The 20,304-nt window shown below is 43.7% G+C and overlaps 1 protein-coding gene across 2 annotated transcripts in view; it reads left to right on the forward strand.

The window, feature by feature from the left end:
• The window catches only part of ITGAE (integrin subunit alpha E), an 874,109-nt gene that overhangs the window by 776,281 nt on the left and 77,524 nt on the right, over nucleotides 1-20,304 (forward strand). For both annotated transcript variants that reach the window (XM_069226334.1, XM_069226335.1), the window contains exon 22: nucleotides 306-438. In XM_069226334.1, coding sequence (XP_069082435.1) covers nucleotides 306-438 — 133 coding nt within the window. The remainder of the gene's footprint in view (nucleotides 1-305; nucleotides 439-20,304) is intronic.

Here is a 20,304-nt window from a genome sequence, read left to right on the forward strand (position 1 = left end):
ATAGTAGTCAATGTGAATTTGCCTCGTAATCTTAATGATAGTCTTCTGTTTTTGCCCCCTGTACTCTATATTATGCTAGTGGCTTTTGTTTAGTGCTATTGGCCATTATTATGGCAGAATAGTCTGTTGTTAATATGGACACACTTCTGTTCGTATCTGGCCATTCCACCACTTAAATATGGAGAGTTTGTTGATGTTTGGTTGTGTGGGGTGAGTAAAAAATTGGGCACATGTGCAAAGAGAGAGAAAAAATTAAAATATTTCAAGGCCTGGCCAATGTGCTCATATCTTCTCTCTACTTATAGGAAGGAGCTGGTTGTTGGGGACACCAAAAACCTACTCATGAACCTTTCCCTGGTGAACAATGCTGATAACTCCTATCTGACAACTCTGCGTTTGACTTACCCAAGGAACCTGCAGGTCAAAAAGATCCTGGAGGTAAGAGAGAGTATGTGGTAAGCTCATGTTGGGTTAAACTTGGATTGGGAATGAGGAACCATGGCAAGTGCATTACACACTCTCAAACAGTAGAAAGACTCTCCGTTTACGTCTGCATAGCATGTCATAGCAGAAACTGCCCTTGCATATCTGTTTCCATTAGAATCGTTTGGTACATACAGTTAGTTTGTATCTATGTGTCGAAGAGCTGGAAGAGAGGGTGAAAGAAGATAGCAGGATATCGATCCGTCAGTATTTGGCGAAAGAAACACCTTCAAGTCAGTTAGCAAAGCATCTGCTCACTGGGAGAGGCTCAAATTATTTGGTGAGCCCTGACCCTAAGATGGTCAATGTAAAGCTTGCTAACATTGACAGCATTTATTCCTACTGAAATAAAATGTGTGTAGAGCGTGGGGAATAGAGCTGGTCAAGGTATACAAAAGCGCAGAATCACCTTGAGGCAAAGTATTGCCAACAACATTTTTACTTATTTGACCAAAACAATGTGTAATTTTAAGATTGAGGCCGGAGTGGGGGTTCAGCCTCTTCAAAGTTTTAGAGTATATACATTGCAAAACTTTTTACACGTCTCAGATGTAGTCACCAGGGAATAATGTAAAGATGTCATAATATCATCAAGCATGGCAAGGCTTTTCACCATTGTAATAATGCTAAGGACAGAAACTTTGAAAGGCTGCACACAGCTCATTCGTATACATAGAGTCAAATCATAAATTTACACTGTGCAGACTTTAAGACCTCTTGCCACAGAGTGGTTTCAAGTTCCCCCATAGTCCTGCAGTACACCTTCCAGACTGATCTTGCTTTACTAATATGAACAGGGGTTGGTTTAGGGGCAGAGAAAAAGACGTCATAGAATGAATAGGAAACTGCAGCTCGAGTGCCCCACAATTTTGCTGGCTTTAGGACTAGTTTGAAATGGGTTTTTTAATTGGCAGTCAGGTTACCCCCTGTCCAAGCAAGGACACTCACTCTAGTCAGGGTAAAGGAGAATCACACTCAGTTAACCCCGGCTCACCCCGCTTTGATAGCTTGGCACGAGCAGGCAGGCTTAACTTCAGAGACCAAGTGTAAAGTATTTGTACCAACACACACAGTAATACCGTACAAACACCACAAAATGACTCAACACAGGTTTAGAAAAATAGCCAATATTTAACTAAACAAAACAATACCAAAATGGCAAAATTCCGACATACACAAGTCAAGTTATGAATTTGTAAAGATTAAACTCAAAAATAGCGTTTAGAAACACAAAATGCTTCGATGGAGTGATAACACTGTGTCATGACGGAGTCGTTCCCAACAATCCGATGCCAACGGCACCGGGCACGGAGTCACGCAGACCCCCAGGTACAGTACCTTAGTAAAGTGGGAACACAAGCCATTGCGCGAAGTCGGGGATTGCGGCGCTGCTGGATCCAAGGTGGCGTCCGTTCCGGTGCTGTGAGATGAAGGAGCTGAGGCGTCACAAAGAAGCATCGGGTCCTTGCAGCAGAGCAGTGGAGGTTAGGCAGCATCAGTGTGAAGCATTGAATCTGGGCACTTCGGGTAGCGTCAGTCATGACGTGGTGCGGCGACTTCCACAGTGTTGCAGACTTCGGCGGGGCTACAGCGGTGTTGGGCCTGCGAGGGTGGTCACACTCCAGCGAGGACCACAGAGTCGGTCGCAGGCTGCACCATGGGATTCGGCAGAGGCTTCGGTCCGGAGTCGTCCGAAGTCGTTTTTTTTAGATTTCCACCAGCTTCTTCTTTCAAGGGCCCAGGAACTAGATAAGGCACTACTTGTCAGGGCAGGACTCTCATCAGAGAGTCCAGGTGCTGGTACGGTAAGTCAGGGATGAATTTGGAAGTAAAGCTACTCGGTAAGATGTGCTGTGCTCCCATTGGAGCAGTGCATATAAGAAATGGATGTTGCGGTGTCGTTTCTGAGCTATCCCGTTGCTGCCATTTGGAATGCCTGTGTTTCATGGCTTGATCTGGTTTATCCTGCTTCCAGGGTTACTCTTTTGATGCACCGAAAAAGGTGCATCTACCTCACGTTTACAGGGAGTTTGGCTAACCTGTCTTGGGCACTCGTTATAGTGTTGTGCTGGTGCAGCACATGGTCAAGCCTAAAAAAGCCGCACTTGGTATGCGAGTTGGGGGGCAGTAGGGATTCAGTTTGGATGCTGCTGTACAATTAAAAGGGGAGTAAAATGGCAAGGATGTGAGTTTGGGTCAGACTTGGAGTGAAGCTTGGTCTCAAGGCATCCTTTACCATGTAGCTCTGCCCCCACGGTTCCTCACACTGTGATGTTCTTATTTTCAGAGAGAGCTCTAATCGGACGGCTGTATCTGGTTACATGCACTAGATGTTATCACCTTTGATCATGTCAGTCAAGTCTGTCTTATGACTTTTCTGTCTTACCAAGTTCACTTAAGATAGTGCCCTGAAGTATTCTTGACAGCTGATCATGCATGTGTTGATTTTAAAGCAAATTAAACATGTTATATTTTCCATTCGGTTTATCACATATATTACTAATTGTTAGAAATGGGGTCTTTGGTTGGCAGTCAGGTTATCACCTGTTCAAGCAAGGACCCTCACTCTAGTCAGGGTAAGTCACACACAATCCAAATTATCCCAAGCCCACCCTCTGGTAGCTTGGCACTGAGCAGTCAGGCTTAACTTAGAAGGCAATGTGTAAAGTATTTCTGCAATAAATCATGCAATAACACAGTATAACACTAAAAAAATACACCACACAGTGTTTAGAAAAATATAGAATATTTATCTGATTTAATGCAGGTCAAAACAATTAATATTTGATAAGTACATGTTGAAATATGACTTTAGAAAATGATAAAAGAGTCTTTTAGTCTTTAAAAAGCAACAACTGTCTCTTGCAAGCACAAAGTACCTGGTTTGATCTAAATTATCCGCAAGGGGCCGCAGAGGAGGAGATAAGTGAAGAACAGGGAGGTGTGTGTCGGTTTCTCTTGGCACACACAGATGATGTGTTGATGTTTTTCCATGCGGCGAGGGCTTTGTGTCGATTTCCGCTGCGCAGACTTGAAGCCTCTTTGGGTTGTGGGGTATTTGGACACCCTGGGGATGATGCGGAGAAATCCTGGGCGTGCAGGACGAAGTCACAAGACCTGCATTAGTCTGATGGGCGATGCGGGAAAAGTTCTGTTGCATCGCAGGCGCTGCATCAATTCTTCTTGCAGGAAGTTGGGCTGCGTCATTCCGGCCCAGCTATGCGTCAATCCAGTGGGCTATGCATCGAAGTTCCGGTTGCAACGCTGGTGCTGCATCGATCTCCATTCAGGGAGCCGGGCTGCGTTGTTCCGGTTCGGTGTGTGGTGATTTTCTCACTGCGATGCAGACTGTGCGTCATTTCTGGCAGGCTGTGCTTCGAATTTTCACTGCACAAGGAGTTCTTTGCAGGATGAAGTCTTTTTGGCCCTGAGACTTCAAGGAACAGAAGGCAAGCTCTATCCAACCCCTTGGAAAGCACTTCTCAGCAGAGCCAGAGGGCTGCAAGGCAGCAGGGCAACAGCAGGACAGCAGTCCTTTGCAGAAAAGCAGTCAGGCAGTTCCTCTTGGCAGGTTGCAGGTTCTGGTGTAGAGTTTCTTTCCCAGGAAGTGTCTGAGTTGGTGGGGTCAGAGGCCCTGTTTAAATTCGTAAATGTGCCTTTGAAGTGGGGGAGACTTCAAAGAGTGGCTTAGAAGTGCACAATGTCCCCTTTCAGTTTGATTCTGTCTGCCAGGGTCCCAGTAGGGGGTTTGGCAGTCCATTGTGTGAGGGCAGACCACTGACCTTTGACATGTAAGTGTCGGGCCCTCCACCCTCCCAGCCCAGGAAGACCCATTCAGTATGCAGGTGTGACATAGCATCCTGTGTTTGGGTTTGTCTGAGTGAAATGCACAAGGTAGCTGTCAACTAACCCAGCCAGATGTGGATGGTAAGGCACAGAAGGATTTAAGTGCATAGAAGTGCTCACTTTCTAAAAGTGGCATTTCTTAAACAGTAATATTAAATCCAACTTCACCAGTCAGCAGGATTTTGTATTACCATTCTGGCCATACTAAATATGACTATATTACTCCTTTCAGATCAGAATCTACCCCTCAAACAGTATATGAGTGTTGCCCTAATGTTAGCCTATGAAAGGAGCAGGGCTCACAGCAGTTTAAAACGAATTTAGGAGTTGTACACTACTAGGATATATAAACTACACAGGTACATGTCCTGCCTTTTACCTACATAGCACCCTGCTCTATGGGTTACCTAGAGCCTACCTTAGGTGTGAATTATATGTAAAAAAAGGGGAGTTTAAGTACTTTTATATGCCAAGCCAAAGTGGCAGTGAAACTGCACACACAGGCCTTGCAATGGCAGGCCCGAGGCATGGTTAAAGGGCTACTTATGTGGGTGGCACATTCAGTGCTGAAGGCCCACAAATAGCATTGAATCTACAGGCCCTAGGCACATGTATTGCCCTTTACTAGGGACTTACAAGTAGGTTAAATAAGCCAATTGGGTATGAACCAATGTCACCATGTTTTGAGGGAGAGAGAGCATATGCACTTTTTAACACTGGTTAGCAGTGGTAAAGTGCGCAGAGTTCTAAGACCAGCACAAAGTGTCCAAAAAGTGGTTGGAGGCAGGCAAAAAGGTATGGGTGACCACCCTAAGGCTGTCCGGTCTAACACTGAACATGTGTAAAAATGTTATGCAAGAAAGTTACCAGGCTCTACTTCAAGATGACATTTGACACCAGCAAATGTCTCATTAGGGTGGCTGAAACATATGTTAAGGAAACCTGGCGTAAAATGAGGGTCCCGTCCTTTCTAATGTGTGGGAACAATGTCAGTGTGTGCACTAAGAAACTCATATTCTCTACGTTGTCCACCCACAGCCCCAGACAAATCTGCCAGATCATAGTGCCATCGATACGCACTAACCATCACACTCAGACAAATGCACACAGTTTCAACAATTCAACAATTCCATCTCACCCAGTAAAAATGCCAGGTCGCCCAAGCTGTGAGAATGACCTGCTCAACCTGGTATTTTTATTTTTTAATGTTTAGCATATTGTTACAAAACATAGACAAACAGTGCCACCATGTGCTGGACTGTCAGCAATAAGTGCCAGAGTTAAGAAAAAGGTGCTGGTGCTGAGCACCAGCAAACACAGGCAAAAATGAACCATTGAAAAAAACCTCAGTCAGCAGTAAATTGTGAACACGTGGTGTAGAATTACACGCTCTGTAATGGTCTTTCCTTGTGAGGTTGCCTGTAAGGCAGAAGGGGGAGGAGGAGGAGGAGGAGGAAGTGTGGCTTGGAAGACGAGAGCCATTCCTCATTTGGCTGTGCTCTTCACTCCAAGTCCACCAGCGCAGAGATTTATCACCCACACATCCCCAAATTTCTGTAGAAATCAAGGCTTCTAAGCTGGTAAAGTAATAAAACAAACATCATGGACAAGCTTCGGGCACCTGCACATATTTAAAAGTGGTCTAAATTGATTTGTTTGTGGGTTTGGGACTGACTTAAGGTAGCCTTTACATTTGTGGGACGGTCTGTGATCAAGGTTTATCATTGGGCTTTGCTTGTTTGTACAGTCATGTCAGGGTTTTATAGAATTGCATGCACTTAAGATGTGGCAGTTAAGTAGAAGCACTGCCTCTTCACCAGGGCTACTTTTCTCTCCTCTTCACCATGTCTTCCTCCTTTTCTTTTAACCTAACCATCAGCCAAACAATCAAGGTGGTGTGAGTACAAAGAGGCAAATCCACAGCTAATAATGCTGAGATTACACTTGAGAGATCACTAGTGGCTTAGCGGTGCCTCCAGGGTTTTTGGTTTCTGTCCTGTCTTTTTAAGTGCAGAGTTCTCTGCCATGACTGCGGAGTCTCAGCAGTTGTAAACTTAACTATTAACTTGTGGTTTCTAAATCTACTTTTCTTTCTGGCTACCTAACCGTTTTCCCTTTATGTCTCTCCCTTCTTCACGAATCTCTCTATCTCTGCTCTGTTTCTCCATCTACTTCTCATTTGCCTCTCTCGCTACACCAGGCCCTTTACCATAACTTTTTCTGTCTCCCGCCCCTCCCAATTCTCCATCTTAGCAGATTGAGTGGTAACTGTCTGACCAGAAAAGTGTAAACTTAAAAAGATTAGAGGAGGGCAAGGTAGAGCAAGAGGAAGAACTTTAAGAGGACAATTATAACATTTCACCTGAAGGACAGTTGAGAATCCACAAAGCAGTGCCAGCTTTTCACTGCTGCAGCGAGAATAACAATTGTAAAGGGGTATTTGTTTCTGATTACAAATAAAGCACTTGGTGCATATGTTATTTTCATTACTATGCACTAGTCTACTAAGCATCCACCAGGTCACCCTTACTATATCTTTCCTACAATGGGAGGCACAGGCTGGTTAGATAGTGCTTGCAAGATTCAGCGCAACAAGGCTCCATAGAATTTGAATTATCCAATTGAATTCTTATCCTTGTTTTGAATAAAAACCCACCCTTCCTTTTACTTCTTACATGAAGAGTGTTTGGGTATTGGGCATTAGTCCAACCCTTCTTCTTCTTCATACTATATTATTAATTTCAGTTTCACGATCAACCTGTGAATTTGCTCCACGTTTTTTTTTTAGTTTTTCTAAATATCTGTAAGTCAATGCTTCTTTTACCTAATGAGGATACAACCTCATTTATCCACATACCAGTGTGGTATTTAACACTGTTCAGGATCATTTACGAATTACAAATGCTGTATTACTTTAATCAATCTTTATTAATTGTTAATTTATAATATGTTTTTCTAAGTAAGTCTTGTACATGTTTTCTCCCTTATTTTCCAAATTTCCCTCATATTTTTCTCTGCTGTTGATGTCTCCTTATTAATGGTTCATTCCTACACTTTTATTGTTCATTAACTTTCTGTTTTCCTTTCTTAGTATTGTTAGAAATGGGGTTTCTGGTTGGCTAGGGTATGCACCTCAGCGAGGCAGAACCTACCCACTCTAGTCAGGGCAAGGGAGTCACACGTCCAAGATAACCCCTGCTCACCCCCTTGGTAGCTTGGCACGAGCAGTCAGGCCTATCCCAGAGGCAATTTGTAAAGCGTTTGCACAATACACACCACACGTGACGCAATATCCCCACCTCAAAGGAAACACACACTAGATTAAATGAAAATATACAGTATTGCACACAACGTAATTATTAGACCAAACATCACATATAAGTACTATCGTGCTACCTTAGCAGTTGTTGGAACATTACACATTAGTTACTCTGCAAACTAGCAGTAGTCACATATAACACACAGGTTACTCAGTATTCTGCAACATAAGCAGTAGTGAGGAAACACGTTATTACACCAAAACACTTGGCATAAGAATATCATAAACACCCCTAGTAGGAACATTAGAAAACATATGGCAAGTCATCAAAACCTATTAGTATGTTATGCCCATAACAGGAACATGTTCATACATATATCAATACATCAAACACAGGTAGGCAATATATATATATTCAAGTATGTAGCAAGTACTTTAAAATAAGTATATAGTTCTTGGTAGGGAATACCTGTTTGTCTGATGAGGCACCTCTAGTGCCTAGAAGATCAAAAATGGGGTCCCCGGCGCTCCTCTGCGCAAAATGGGGGCCTCCCTTATCCTTTGGCCAGAGGAGGGTGGCATGCACCTCCTCTCTTCTGTTGACAGGCCCCTCTGGGGACCCGTGATCACTAAGGGCCCCCCCCTAGCCTCAACCGGCCCTCAGGCAATGTCCTTGGGATAATGTAAGAGAAGGCGGGCACCACACACCCCTCTGACTTTGTAACGGGTCCCTCCTGGGGCCCATGATCTCCTGGGGTCTCCCCTGGGCCTGTACTGGCCCTCTGTCATGGGGAAGACCACAAATACAGACACTGGCCTACACGGGCCACACGAGGAAGCTGGCGGCACAGGGGGACCTTCAGCGGGGTTCCCGGCCCCGCGTCCTCCACAAGAGAGTCCGGCATGTCGGGGAAGCAGGGGGAGCCTGCGGTGAGGCTTCCCTCCCTCTGCCCAGCAGAAGTCTTCAAAAAGAGGCCTGGAGGGGCGAGGGAGCCTCCGATGAGGCTTCCTTCCCTGCCCACTGGCTCCTACAGCACTCGGTGGCCCATCTGACAGTCAGAAAGGGGCAGGCACCAAAGTCGGTGCCTGCCTGTGCCCCGGGGGCACTCCATGGATCGAGCTTCAGCCCGGGGGCACGACAGGAGCGCTCGTGCTCCAAGCTGGCTGTCAGTTGAATCTTCTTGTGCCCCGGGGGCACGAAGCAGTGCGCTCACTCGTGCTCAGTTGCAGCAGCTTCCCCGGGCTGCGGCAGTGATTTCAGCCATCAAGACGCGCTTCTACAAAAGCGCTGGAACCACCAATAAAGCCCGGGTCATGGTGGTGATTTTCTTTTTGTGCAACCGAAAAAGGAATAAGCGCTTTTTAAAGTGTGAATCTCCAGCAAGGGAAAGCGCTTTTAAGCGCTAAGGAAATCCCCAAAGGAGCGATTTCACAAGCGCTTAAATTCAGCAAAAAGGAGAAGCATCCTCGTGCTTTAAAGTGGATGCAGGGGTCAGGGGCCACAGCACCCTGCCCCAGGGGAGCAAAGTTCCAAGAAAAGACCCACAGGTGGAGGGGGCCAAACAACAGGCCAGCACAAGGAGGATGCAGCAAATGGAAAGTCCTTTTCAGTGACCAACCAGGTCACAGGTCAGCACAGCAGCAGCAGTACATGGTGGTTCCTGGTTAGTCCTTCCAGCATTTCTGTGTCCAGTTCCAAGATGATTCCAAGAGTCTCCAAATTGTGGGGAAAATTCCCCTGTACTTATAATCAGTCCTTACTATGTTTTGCAACGGTAGGGAGAGGAAATTCCAGCCAGTTACAACTGGTTCTGGGAGTGCCCCCTCTCTCCTTCAGCACAGGCTCCAAACATCAGTGGGGGTTGAACAACCCTATTGTGTGAGGCCAGGGCACAGACTTTACAAATGTAAGTATGCCCGCCTCTCCCTTCTCTCAGCCTAGCAAGACTATTCAGTATGCAGATGCACCTCTGTGACGCCTCCACCCTTCCTGTGTTCGGGCTGTCTGAAAAGTATGCACAAAGCCCCAACTGTCACTCTGCCCAGACGTGGATATGAGTCAAGCTGCAAAACACCAGAGTCATAAGCACAGATAAAAGCGCACTTTCTAGAAGTGACATTTCTGTAATAGTAATAAAAAATGCACCTACACCAGTAAGCAGCATTTATTATCATCATCACAACCATACCAAACATGCCTACGCTACCCCTCATAAATCAGACAATACCCCTTACACATAAGGCAGGGCATTTCTAATGCAATCCTATGAGAAGGCAGCACTCCCAGCAGTGAGACACCAAGTTAGGCCGTTTGTCACTACCAGGCCACGCAACTTGGCACATGTCCTGCCTCCTACATACATGGCACCCTGCCCATAGGGCTAGCTAGGGCGTACCTTAGGGGTGACATATGTAGTGAAAGGGGAGTTCTGGGCCTGGCAAGTAAATTTAGATGCCAGGTCCCTGTGGCAGAAAACTGTGCACACAGGCCCTGCGCTAACAAGTCTGAGACAGGTTTGAAAGCCTACTTCAGTGGGTGGCGCAAGCAGCACTGCAGGCCCATTTACAGGTAAATTAAATATGCCAGTTGGGTATAAGCCAATCATACCAATAATGCCAACTTTAGATGGGAGAGCACCTGCAACTTTAGCACTGGTCAGCAGTGATAAAGTGCTCAGAGTCCTAGAGCCAACAGCGACAGGTCAGAAAGAATAGGAGGACGGAGGCAAAAAGACTGGGGATGACCCTGCGTAAAGAAAAAGTCCAACAAGTATGAATAAGAAATTACACATTAGCTGTGATAAAACCCATTATAATTTTTTTTAATGCTGTAAAACACGTGTTGGCGTCTGTTCTGCACATGACTAACCATTAATAAAATCTTAATTTTGTAGAACAATTCTTCTTTTATTATTACGTCTCAATGACTCTGTTACAAAAAGAACCTCTGAGCCTGTCTTCAATAATAATATTGTAAAACCTATGATCTACAAAGTACACAGTTCTGGATTATGATGCAAATGACATGCAAAAATTACAAATCCACGCTAGACAAAGCAAAGAGATTTTTTGCTTAAAGTACAACCCCTGAACCATATTATTTGATTTCCTTCTGATGAGAGGAAACCTAATTTGGCTTTACGAGATTGACACTTAAGTATTTTAGCCCAAAATGTTGGTTTACTTCAAAAAGATAAGAGTGTAGTCCTTTATGGTATTCACAAATACTTCACTTATTATGATTGGTAGAGGCTGGGTATTGGTAGGGAAAAGTACACACCTACCACTAGCAATACACCCCAACACAGGGTTGTGCCCAGTCAAGGTCCCACAAAGTAGCCACTGGCTCAGCCTCTGGTAGCTTGGCAACGAGCAGTCAGGCTTTACTCAGGAGAAAGATATGTGAAGCATTTAAATACACCAATACAGTAAATACATCAGACACAACACACAAAAATCCCACACCAACTTATAAAAATAGTAAATATTTTATTTTTAAAATTACACCATAATGACAAAAATCCACTATAGGGAACCAGAGATTAATTTTTAAAGATTACAAATAAAACTAGCACTTAGAAGCAAATAGCGCTCAAAGGGAAGGTTGCACTGGACCGGGACACAGTCAAGAGTTCCAGCCACCTGCAATATAACACTTTTACACTTACTTCCAGAATTGTTTCTTGATGCAGGAAAGTGGCCCACAACCCCAGTCCAAGATTGCAGAATCTCTGAGCTGCTCCTTGGGACGCTGGGACTACAATTCCCACAATGCACCCGGCCAATCCTTGCAGGTCCATTGGACGCACTCCAAGCTGGGGACATTTGTGGAAGTTGGTGCAAGGAAGCTCCTTTAACCTGTTGCTTCAGGGAGTCCACTTCTGAGTCCTTTCTGAAGCCAGGCAAAGTCTTTTAGGCTGTGGTTCCAGTGAGCAGCAATTGCAGTCCTTAAGTGTGCAGTTGCAAACCAGTGTTTCAGCAGGGCAGTCCTTTTTCTTGTGGTTTCAGGTAGGAGATCTGAATACCAATGCACATCGACCACTTTTATTCAATTATTCAAACATCTTGTGGGACAGTCAGTGGGCATCCTTGTCCAATGAGCTGCAGGGTGCCAGCCAGAAGTATGAAATGTCTTCCAAAGTGTGACATCTTCTTGTCCCACAAAGTACTGCACTTTAACGTTCCAGGATGGATGATTTTCCTCCGGATGAGTCGGATCTGGCTAAATCAACCTACTGGTGTAGCTCATTTATATTAACTCTCCCCTGGACATCTGCAAATTCCTTTCCTAAACCTACCATCTATCTGTGGTGTATAGAGGTGAGAGAGCTGGCCTAGCTGCATTCCTTTCTGACTGGTATCCTATTAAAGCCTCAGCTTGATTCACCCAGCCCCCTTTGTGACCTGGCTTCATCATCTACCCTCTGCACAGTGCAGGCCACTTATCACCTCATCAAAGCAGACTGGCTAATCTTGATAGGGCTGACCAATTAGCAAACACCACTAGCAGACTGGAATTTGGCTTTCAGTGAAGAAAGTCTCATAACTTCTTTTATATATGATTTTTGATAAATGCAACAATTGCAAATTGTTGCCTTTAGCATTTGAGTCCTTTCATGGTATTTTAATCTATTTCCTAGTAATATTTAGGCTTATGAGAAATATGTCCATTACAGCCTATGGAGTCAACTACAATGGAGGAAAATGAAAGGTGCAGTTTTTCCCTCACCAGGGCTTATAAAACATATTTTATGATCGAATTGCTTATAGTCACATGGCACCCTACTCCTGGGGCATCTAGGGGAGACCTTGAGAGTGGCTTATGTAAAATTAAGGTAGATTGTTACTTTTGAAAATACCTTTAATTCCAAAGTTGGATTTGCATACATTTTACAATTTAAAGACAGTCTGCAAGGCAGGGCTGCCTTTTAAATTGTCAGCAGGCACTCAGCAGAGCACACTGCAGTGCAGGAAATCTACTGGGTATCTAAACTTCCTTGCTGTATTATATACTATGAATTTATAGGTAGTTTGAATCCCCCTTGCCCTATTATCTACTAGGGAATTACAGGGTCCGTCATTGCCAATTGGCATTATAACATTGGGCCATTTCACCATATACCTTTGATTCAGCGCACTGGCCCTGGGCATGTTAAGCAGAGCCTAAGGCAAAGTCACGGTCAGTTACCATCAGTATCAGTCAGAAACATTGGGGTGAACATGCTAATCACAATGATTAAATGAATACTTGCAATATGTAAACAGAATTGTGACAATACTTGCTGAAGTAGCTTGGAAAGTGAACTAGTAATCCAAAATATGTATTTTGAATGTAATCTTCCGACGACATAAGTTATCAGATAGAGGAAAATAATTTTTATCTGACTCCCTAAGAAAATTTGGGTCTTTAGAGCCCCTAATTCTCTTAAGAAACAGCAAGCATTGTGATTTGATTCGATTGTATCACTGCACTATGCAGAGACAGTTATACCATTATACCAACTGATAACTCCTAAACTCACAGAGAAATATTGAAAAAAGGAAACACGTTCAAATCCTTAGAGACTTGTCGAGAGAAATTAATAATTGTATGTTTGTGAACATAAGACAATTCGTACAATTCATTGTTTAGGATAGTTCTCAGTAAATAGTTATTTGCTTACCTTTTGTATAATAAAAGACAAACCATAGCAATTGCATATGTCATATTTATATTCTTCAGCAGAGTGGTATTTTGCACCAGTAGAGATAATATTCACTGCACCGCAAGTCTCGAAATAAGAATGGTCCCTAACAGACGGTACAAAATCAATAGTGATAACACCTATACCGTCACTAAAAGACTCTACTAAAACAAGCATTTTAAATAGCTGAGCACTACATGTGCACTGAGCATAATACACTTCGAGTCAGGCCAGCTCAGATGTCAATACAGTTTTATTCTACAAACAAAGGAATTCTTACAGAACCAACAGTAACTTGAGAGACCGTTGCATAAATATCATTATGTTTTTATACTGATGAGTCAGCACATACATACATTACTAAAGGCATAAAGCAGCAGTATGTCACAACATGTATAGCCGTGCAGCGAAAATCTGAGGATTTAGAATTTTAAATAAACCTTAAATATGTGAACCCCTTAGGAGACTAAACAATTGAATAGCTCTCCTCTGAGCCTTACAAAAACTGATAATTCAGGCCCTACACTCAGAGTAAGACTCGTCATTGTGTGTACAAGAGTACATTGTAAATTAAAAAGAACAATGATTACAAAACCTCATAGAGAAAGATGATGAAGGCTAAACCCTTTAGGAGTTGGATAGGTGCCTTCCGAAGACAGGTTACATTTGTGGATGTCCAATACATTGCTAGCAACGCAAGGGGAGGGAATACACTCACAAGGCAATCCTGCCACTAGTAGCATTCACCCAGTCATGAATTAAGATAAAACCGGATGTACAGCCAGCTGTCAAATCGACACACAAGAACCAAGCCCTGCGTCCTGGTGTCCTGGAGATGTACAACTTCTTTCTGTTCTGTTCTTTCTGTTCTGTCAATGTTCTTATGATAGGGGATTGTAGCATGGCAAACCTATTTAATGCGGCTCATGAGGGAATAGGCTGAGTGCAATGTCAATTTAAAGGCATTATTGGGGGACGTTAATGTCTGAACACATTAAGCAGCATATCTAACAGTGCAAAGTGTGTCAACTAATACAGCATTTTATTACTATGAGACCACTGCAGACAAATACCAGGACCATGTTGGTCCATTTCAGCCAGTGGATAAATGTAATTATATACTGGGAGCGGTTCATTCTTTCCACGCTTTCATGCAGGTGTGGTCACAGTACCAGACTGCAGCTCCTGCAGTCACAAAAGTTAAACTTAGTAGCAATAAGTGGAGTTTCATACATTTTGCTCCGGTCAGGAGTCAGCGTTAACTGCTGAGAAGCTGCTGGGGTGGGAGTAATAATTTAATTTTCAGTTGAGAGAGTCAACATTATGTTATAAAACGTCTTGACTGTGAGGGTTCTAAACAGAGGCGCATCACAGTTGCACAACCTGCACAGAACACAGAGTACTTTGAACAGTATGCCAAGACACGTTTTCTTGAACTGTATGAATTGTTAATCCTGTTTGGTGTGAAACGTGTATATCAGACCGTCCAGGAGAGAAGGATCTGCATGATTACCAATGTCTTGATCTGCTACAGTAGTTGTAACTCATCCTGAGCAGTCTAAGCAGCTTACAAGTATTACAGAGCTGTATTCCATAATTGGCTGGTTATCGAAGGTTGGCAAACTTGTGATAAATGGATTGGGATTGAAAGAAGGGTTTGGTCCCACCTTTTGAGAGCCTGTACCATTGGTGGCCACAAGGAACACAAACTGTAATTCTACCACCCTTACTCGGGAATAACAAGATTTGTATCAGCTGATACAATAAGTGTGCATCACTTAGTCCATCTTTTATAGTAAAAAAGTGCAACTTCCAAAGCCACTGCTGACTGTACAAGTGTCAAAACTGTTGTAGAATTCGTCACAGTCAGAATCCCCCAAAAAGTAACAGCAACCAGGTCCAAGAACAGATCAACAAGTGGTAATAACTGAAATAACTGATAATTAACCTGTATTAACATTAGCATCATCTTCAGAAAAATATCTTTGTGATGAAAATAACTCCGCAATTCAGAAACAGGTTTGTCACAAATAACTGTTTCTTTGAATTAAGCATCAGCCTATTAATTTAGATGTAATTTTGATTGATAATTTTGAATCCGGAAAAACTATGCCAGAAATACTATCACAAACTAGATGGGTACAATTTGAGTGCAACATAGGAAATACATAAAGCCATCTTCGACTTAGGAGGGGTTAGTGTTGACATTGATTTCACTCCTGTTTTGGCTCATCATTTTGGTTTTCCCAGTAAGGATGGTACATAGAAAATACAATCCCAAAAATGGGGATCTAGATGTAGCAGTCAGAATGCTGAATGAGCTAAATAAATGCTTAGAGTCACTCAGACTGTACCTCAAGGAAATGGAGTATCACCCTACTGCAAGATGTTGTCTACTGGGAGGACTTAGGGGATATCAAATGCTAGGGCCATCAGAGATTGATCAAGTTCCAAACTTCTTTCGCTTAGGCTTAGATAACATTTTACCTTCAGGTCCCTTCACCGGTGATCTGCATAGAAGTACAACAAAGGATTTGCTTGCACACCTACAGTCACATGCTTCCAAGCATGATACTGATCCACATCTCAATCCAACTGCCAAAATCCAACTGGGTCGAGGAAGCCACAGTTTGAAGTGAAAATCCCAGCAAAAAAACTCAAAATTATCTTGAAACATACTTTTATAATCAAATATAATGAATTTATTTCTGGGCACAAAATGATTTACTTAATTGTTTTTTTAGATCATACAGAAAACAGTTTCGTGATCTGGAATAAAATAGCACGAATATAATCTGTATGGGGAACTGAGGGTTGGGAAATTCATCGGTTGAATACATTGCTTCCTGTACGTTGTTTTACAAAGTATGCTGTGTTCATGAATGATACTGTTAGACTTTTCATCCTTGGTGTGGTCTCCCTTAACTTTTTGCCTCTGTTTCCCAGGTTGTTGCCATTTTTGTTACTCTGGGCAGATAGCCACTGCTAACCAGTGCTAAAGTGCAAGTGCTCCTATACAAAATGTGTATATAATTGGTTCATCCATGATTGGCATATTTGATTTACTAGTAAGTCCCTAGTACAGTGCACTAGAGGTGCCCAGGACCTGTAAATAAAATGCAAGTAGTGGATCTACAGCACTGGTTGTACCACCCACATTAGTAGCGCTGTATACATGGCTCAGACCTGCCACTGCAATGTCTGTGTGTGCAGTTTTAACTGTAAATTCGACTTGGCAAGTGTACCCACTTGCCAACCCAAAACCTTATCTTTTTTTACATGTAAGGCACCCCTACGTTAGGCCCTAGGTAGCCCCAAGGGCAGGGTGCAATGCATGGTTAAGGTAGGACATATAGGCGGTCATTCTGACCACGGCGGTCGGCTGTCGCCGCCCGTCAAGCGGTTCCCGCCGAAAGACCGCACCGCGGTCAAAAGACCGCGGCGGCCATTCCGGCTTTCCCGCTGGGCCGGCGGGCGACCGCCAGAAGACCGCCGGCCGGCCCAGCGGGACAGCCCCTTCAACAATGAAGCCGGCTCGGAATGGAGCCGGCAGAGTTGAAGGGGTGCGACGGGTGCAGTGGCACCCGTCGCGATTTTCACTGTGTGCTAAGCAGACAGTGAAAATCTTTGTGGGGACCTGTTAGGGGGCCCCTGCACTGCCCATGCCAGCGGCATGGGCAGTGCAGGGGCCCCCAGGGGCCCCACGGCACCCGTTCCCGCCATCCTGGTGGGTCGGAATCCCCATGGCGGTGCTGCAAGCAGCGCCGCCATGGCGGGTTCCCTGGGCCAGCGAGAAACCAGCGGGAAACCGCCGGCTCCCCTTTTCCGACCGCGGCCAGAATCGCCCAGGAAGCACCGCCAGCCTGTTGGCGGTGCTTCCGCCGCACTCCGCCATGGCGGTCATGGACTTGCCAAGGTCAGAATGACCCCCATAGTAATGTGTTTTATATGTCCTGACAGTGAAATACTGCTAATTCGTTTTTCACTGTTGCAAGGCCTGTCCCTCTCATGGGGGCTACCTTTAAATATGATTAATGTGTACATTCCCTTTGGGAGTGGATAGACATGTGGAGTTTGGGGTCCCTGAGCTCACAATTTAAAAATACATCTTTTAGTAAAGTTGATTTTAAGATTGTGTGTTTGAAAATGCCACTTTTAGAAAGTGATCATTTTCTTGCTTAAACCATTTCTGTGACTCTGCCTTTTTGTGGATTCCCTGTCTGGGTCAGTTTGACAGTTGGGCTGGTTGCACCTCTCACTAGACAGTGACACAGGGGAGCTGGGGTGTAGTCTGCATTTCCTGATGAGCCATCTGTGCTAGGTGGGAGGGAAGGAGTGCTCACTCACACCTGAAAGGGCTGTGCCTGCCCTCACACAATGCAGTCTCCAACCCCCTGGTGTGTGTCTGGGGCCTGGCCTGGGCAAAGCAGGATTTCACAAATAAGAAAGACTTTCCTTTGAAGTAGGCCTACTTCAAAGGGCAAAATGGGTATAATAAGGGCACCCAAAACCACAGACTTTGCCTGGAGAAGAGCTGAGGAAGAAGAGCTGCCCTGCCTGTGACTGTGCTTTGTGGAGCCCACCTGCAGTTGCTGCTTCTGCCTGTGCTAGAGGACAAAGACTGGACTTTGTGTTGCCTTCCTTCTTGTGAAGAACTCTCCAAGGGCTTGATTTAGAGCTTGACTCCTGTTATTTGAAATCTCAGGGACAGCAAAAACTTCTCTCTGCCAACACCTGGAGCCTCAGCTGAGACTCCCACTCTGCCAAGTGGTGCCCATCCAGTTCCTGGGACCCGGAAAGGAGAAGCTGGCAGGCCAAGAGTGAGAAATCCACGCACGACTGCCGTGCGGGGAAAAGATCGATGCAATTCTGATCTGCAGCTGAAAAATTGATGCGCCGCCGGCTTCGCGGCTGAAAATCGACCCCCCCTTCAACGTGACTGGAAGATCGATGCCCGCGGCTGGAGAATCGATGCGCAGCATCGCTGAAGGAGGCTGGTGAGATCGCAACCCGTGCTGTGTGGTTTTTGGATCATCGTGTGGCAGGATTTCCGACTCAAACACTGCTGGGCGTGTTAAAACGACACAAGGCCTGCCTGGACCTGAGAGTACAGTTCGAATCGATGCATCACTCTCCTGTGGAGAGAAGAAACTACGCACGCCGAATCGATGGAAGGGGAAACGATGCACGTGAGTGATAGACTCATCACAAGCTCTTTTTGACGCACACTCGCCCATGCAGGGTTATTTTTGACGCACCCAGGTACATTTCCACGCTAACAACATTAGAGTTGTATTGAAAATTACATGAAGACCCTTTTTGGTTTTTAATTGATAACTTGACTTGTGTAGGTTTGTGTCATTTTGTAGTGTTTTCAATAAGTTACTCTGTGTGTTGGTACAAACACTTTACACCTAGCACTCTGAAGTTAAGCCTGCCTGCTCGTGCTAAGATACCAAGGGGATGAGCGGGGGTTAGCTGAGGGTGATTCTCTTTTACCCTGACTAGAGTGAGGGTCCTTGCTTGGACAGGGGGGTAACCTGACTGCCAACCAAAGACCCCATTTCTAACAGATACGATTCAGAAAACTGTGTTTAACAGCTTTACCAGTATTGAAAGATTATCAATAACATTGTCTCCTGAACAGAACTATTCTCGCTTTCCAAATTGAAAGTGGAGAAGACCATTAAATAATGATGAAGTACAAAGGATGCTGTCTAATAATGCATGTAGAAAAGTTTTTCATGTGTCAGGGAAGATTTGTGCTTGGAATTTGCAAGAAAAGTAATGTAATAAAAGATTTATTAAACTGAGTGTGGGATCACTAACAAAGAGAATGGGTCCTAAGTATGGCAGAATATGTGTTGACAGAGTACAAGAAAACTTTGCCAAGATTGGACCAATGATGATTCGTTATATTTTATAACCCATCGTATGGGTACATTACATGGAAATGTGAATGTCAATATTTCCCTTAATAGTACAAAGCAAAGAAAAATAAATAAGTGAGACTTAACTGAGTTAAATCTGACATAAAGCTGCGAGAGAAGCAGTTAAGACAATTAGGGAGTAGATGCTGAAAATGTTCAGGGAACGTTTTATGATAATAGGCAGTGATTTAAGAATGATATCAAATAAACTCTACTCTGTTTTAGAGATGGCCTAAACTGCTTTTAAATTTACGAAAGAGAAAGTGGTTAGTTATAAACTCTGACTAGAGCCATATAATGTAGCATTTACTTTACAGTCTTAATTACAGGTTTTAAAGTTGCATGGAGTGCTATCAAATGTAGTTAATGGTCCTGCTGTTTTTGACTCTTACAATGTAAGTGCACAAAGAATGTTAAGCGACAGAGAATCCACAGTAGTGTGGTCTCAGTACAAGAATTTGAAATGCCTGCACCTCTTATGAAAAACCATGTATTAAACAGTTAATTTACTTCTTTATCCCAATAAACATTAATATATTAGTTTAAAAGTTGCCTCATAAAGACAGAGATGCAAGATAGCATTCACAATTAAGATATTTTCTTGTGGATTCTGTGAATTCCATATGCAATTCATTGTTTACTTAAGGAACAACCAGCATTTATAAGTACAAGAGGTTGTTTTAAATATCTAGGGATATCTCTCTCAAGTAAATAGATTATTTTATATGATGCATTCAACACCACAGCTCCAAACGATGCTTGGAAATTGAAAGTTTCAGCAAAAACAGAAATTGCTGAGATATTTTTACTTATTAAGCCACAGAAGTTGCACATATGACAAACATACCAAGATTAGCTGCACTTTAAAGTGGCAGGAAATTGATTATTAGAAATATTTAGAAATCCAGTTTTGCATGTATCATGCTACGAATTTTCCTTTTTTTTAACAGGATTGGCTCCTTTTATTAAAGGGGGTGAGATAGCATTAATAATAATGTTCATCTTGTCTTGAAGACATGCATTAAAATTAATAGTCCGGAGAAGGTATTTCAAATTTGGACCAGTTGAGGAAATGGGTTAATGTTCAACCCACAACAAGTGC

Source organism: Pleurodeles waltl, chromosome 3_1, assembly GCF_031143425.1.
Source record: "Pleurodeles waltl isolate 20211129_DDA chromosome 3_1, aPleWal1.hap1.20221129, whole genome shotgun sequence".
Taxonomy (NCBI): Eukaryota; Metazoa; Chordata; class Amphibia; order Caudata; family Salamandridae; genus Pleurodeles; species Pleurodeles waltl.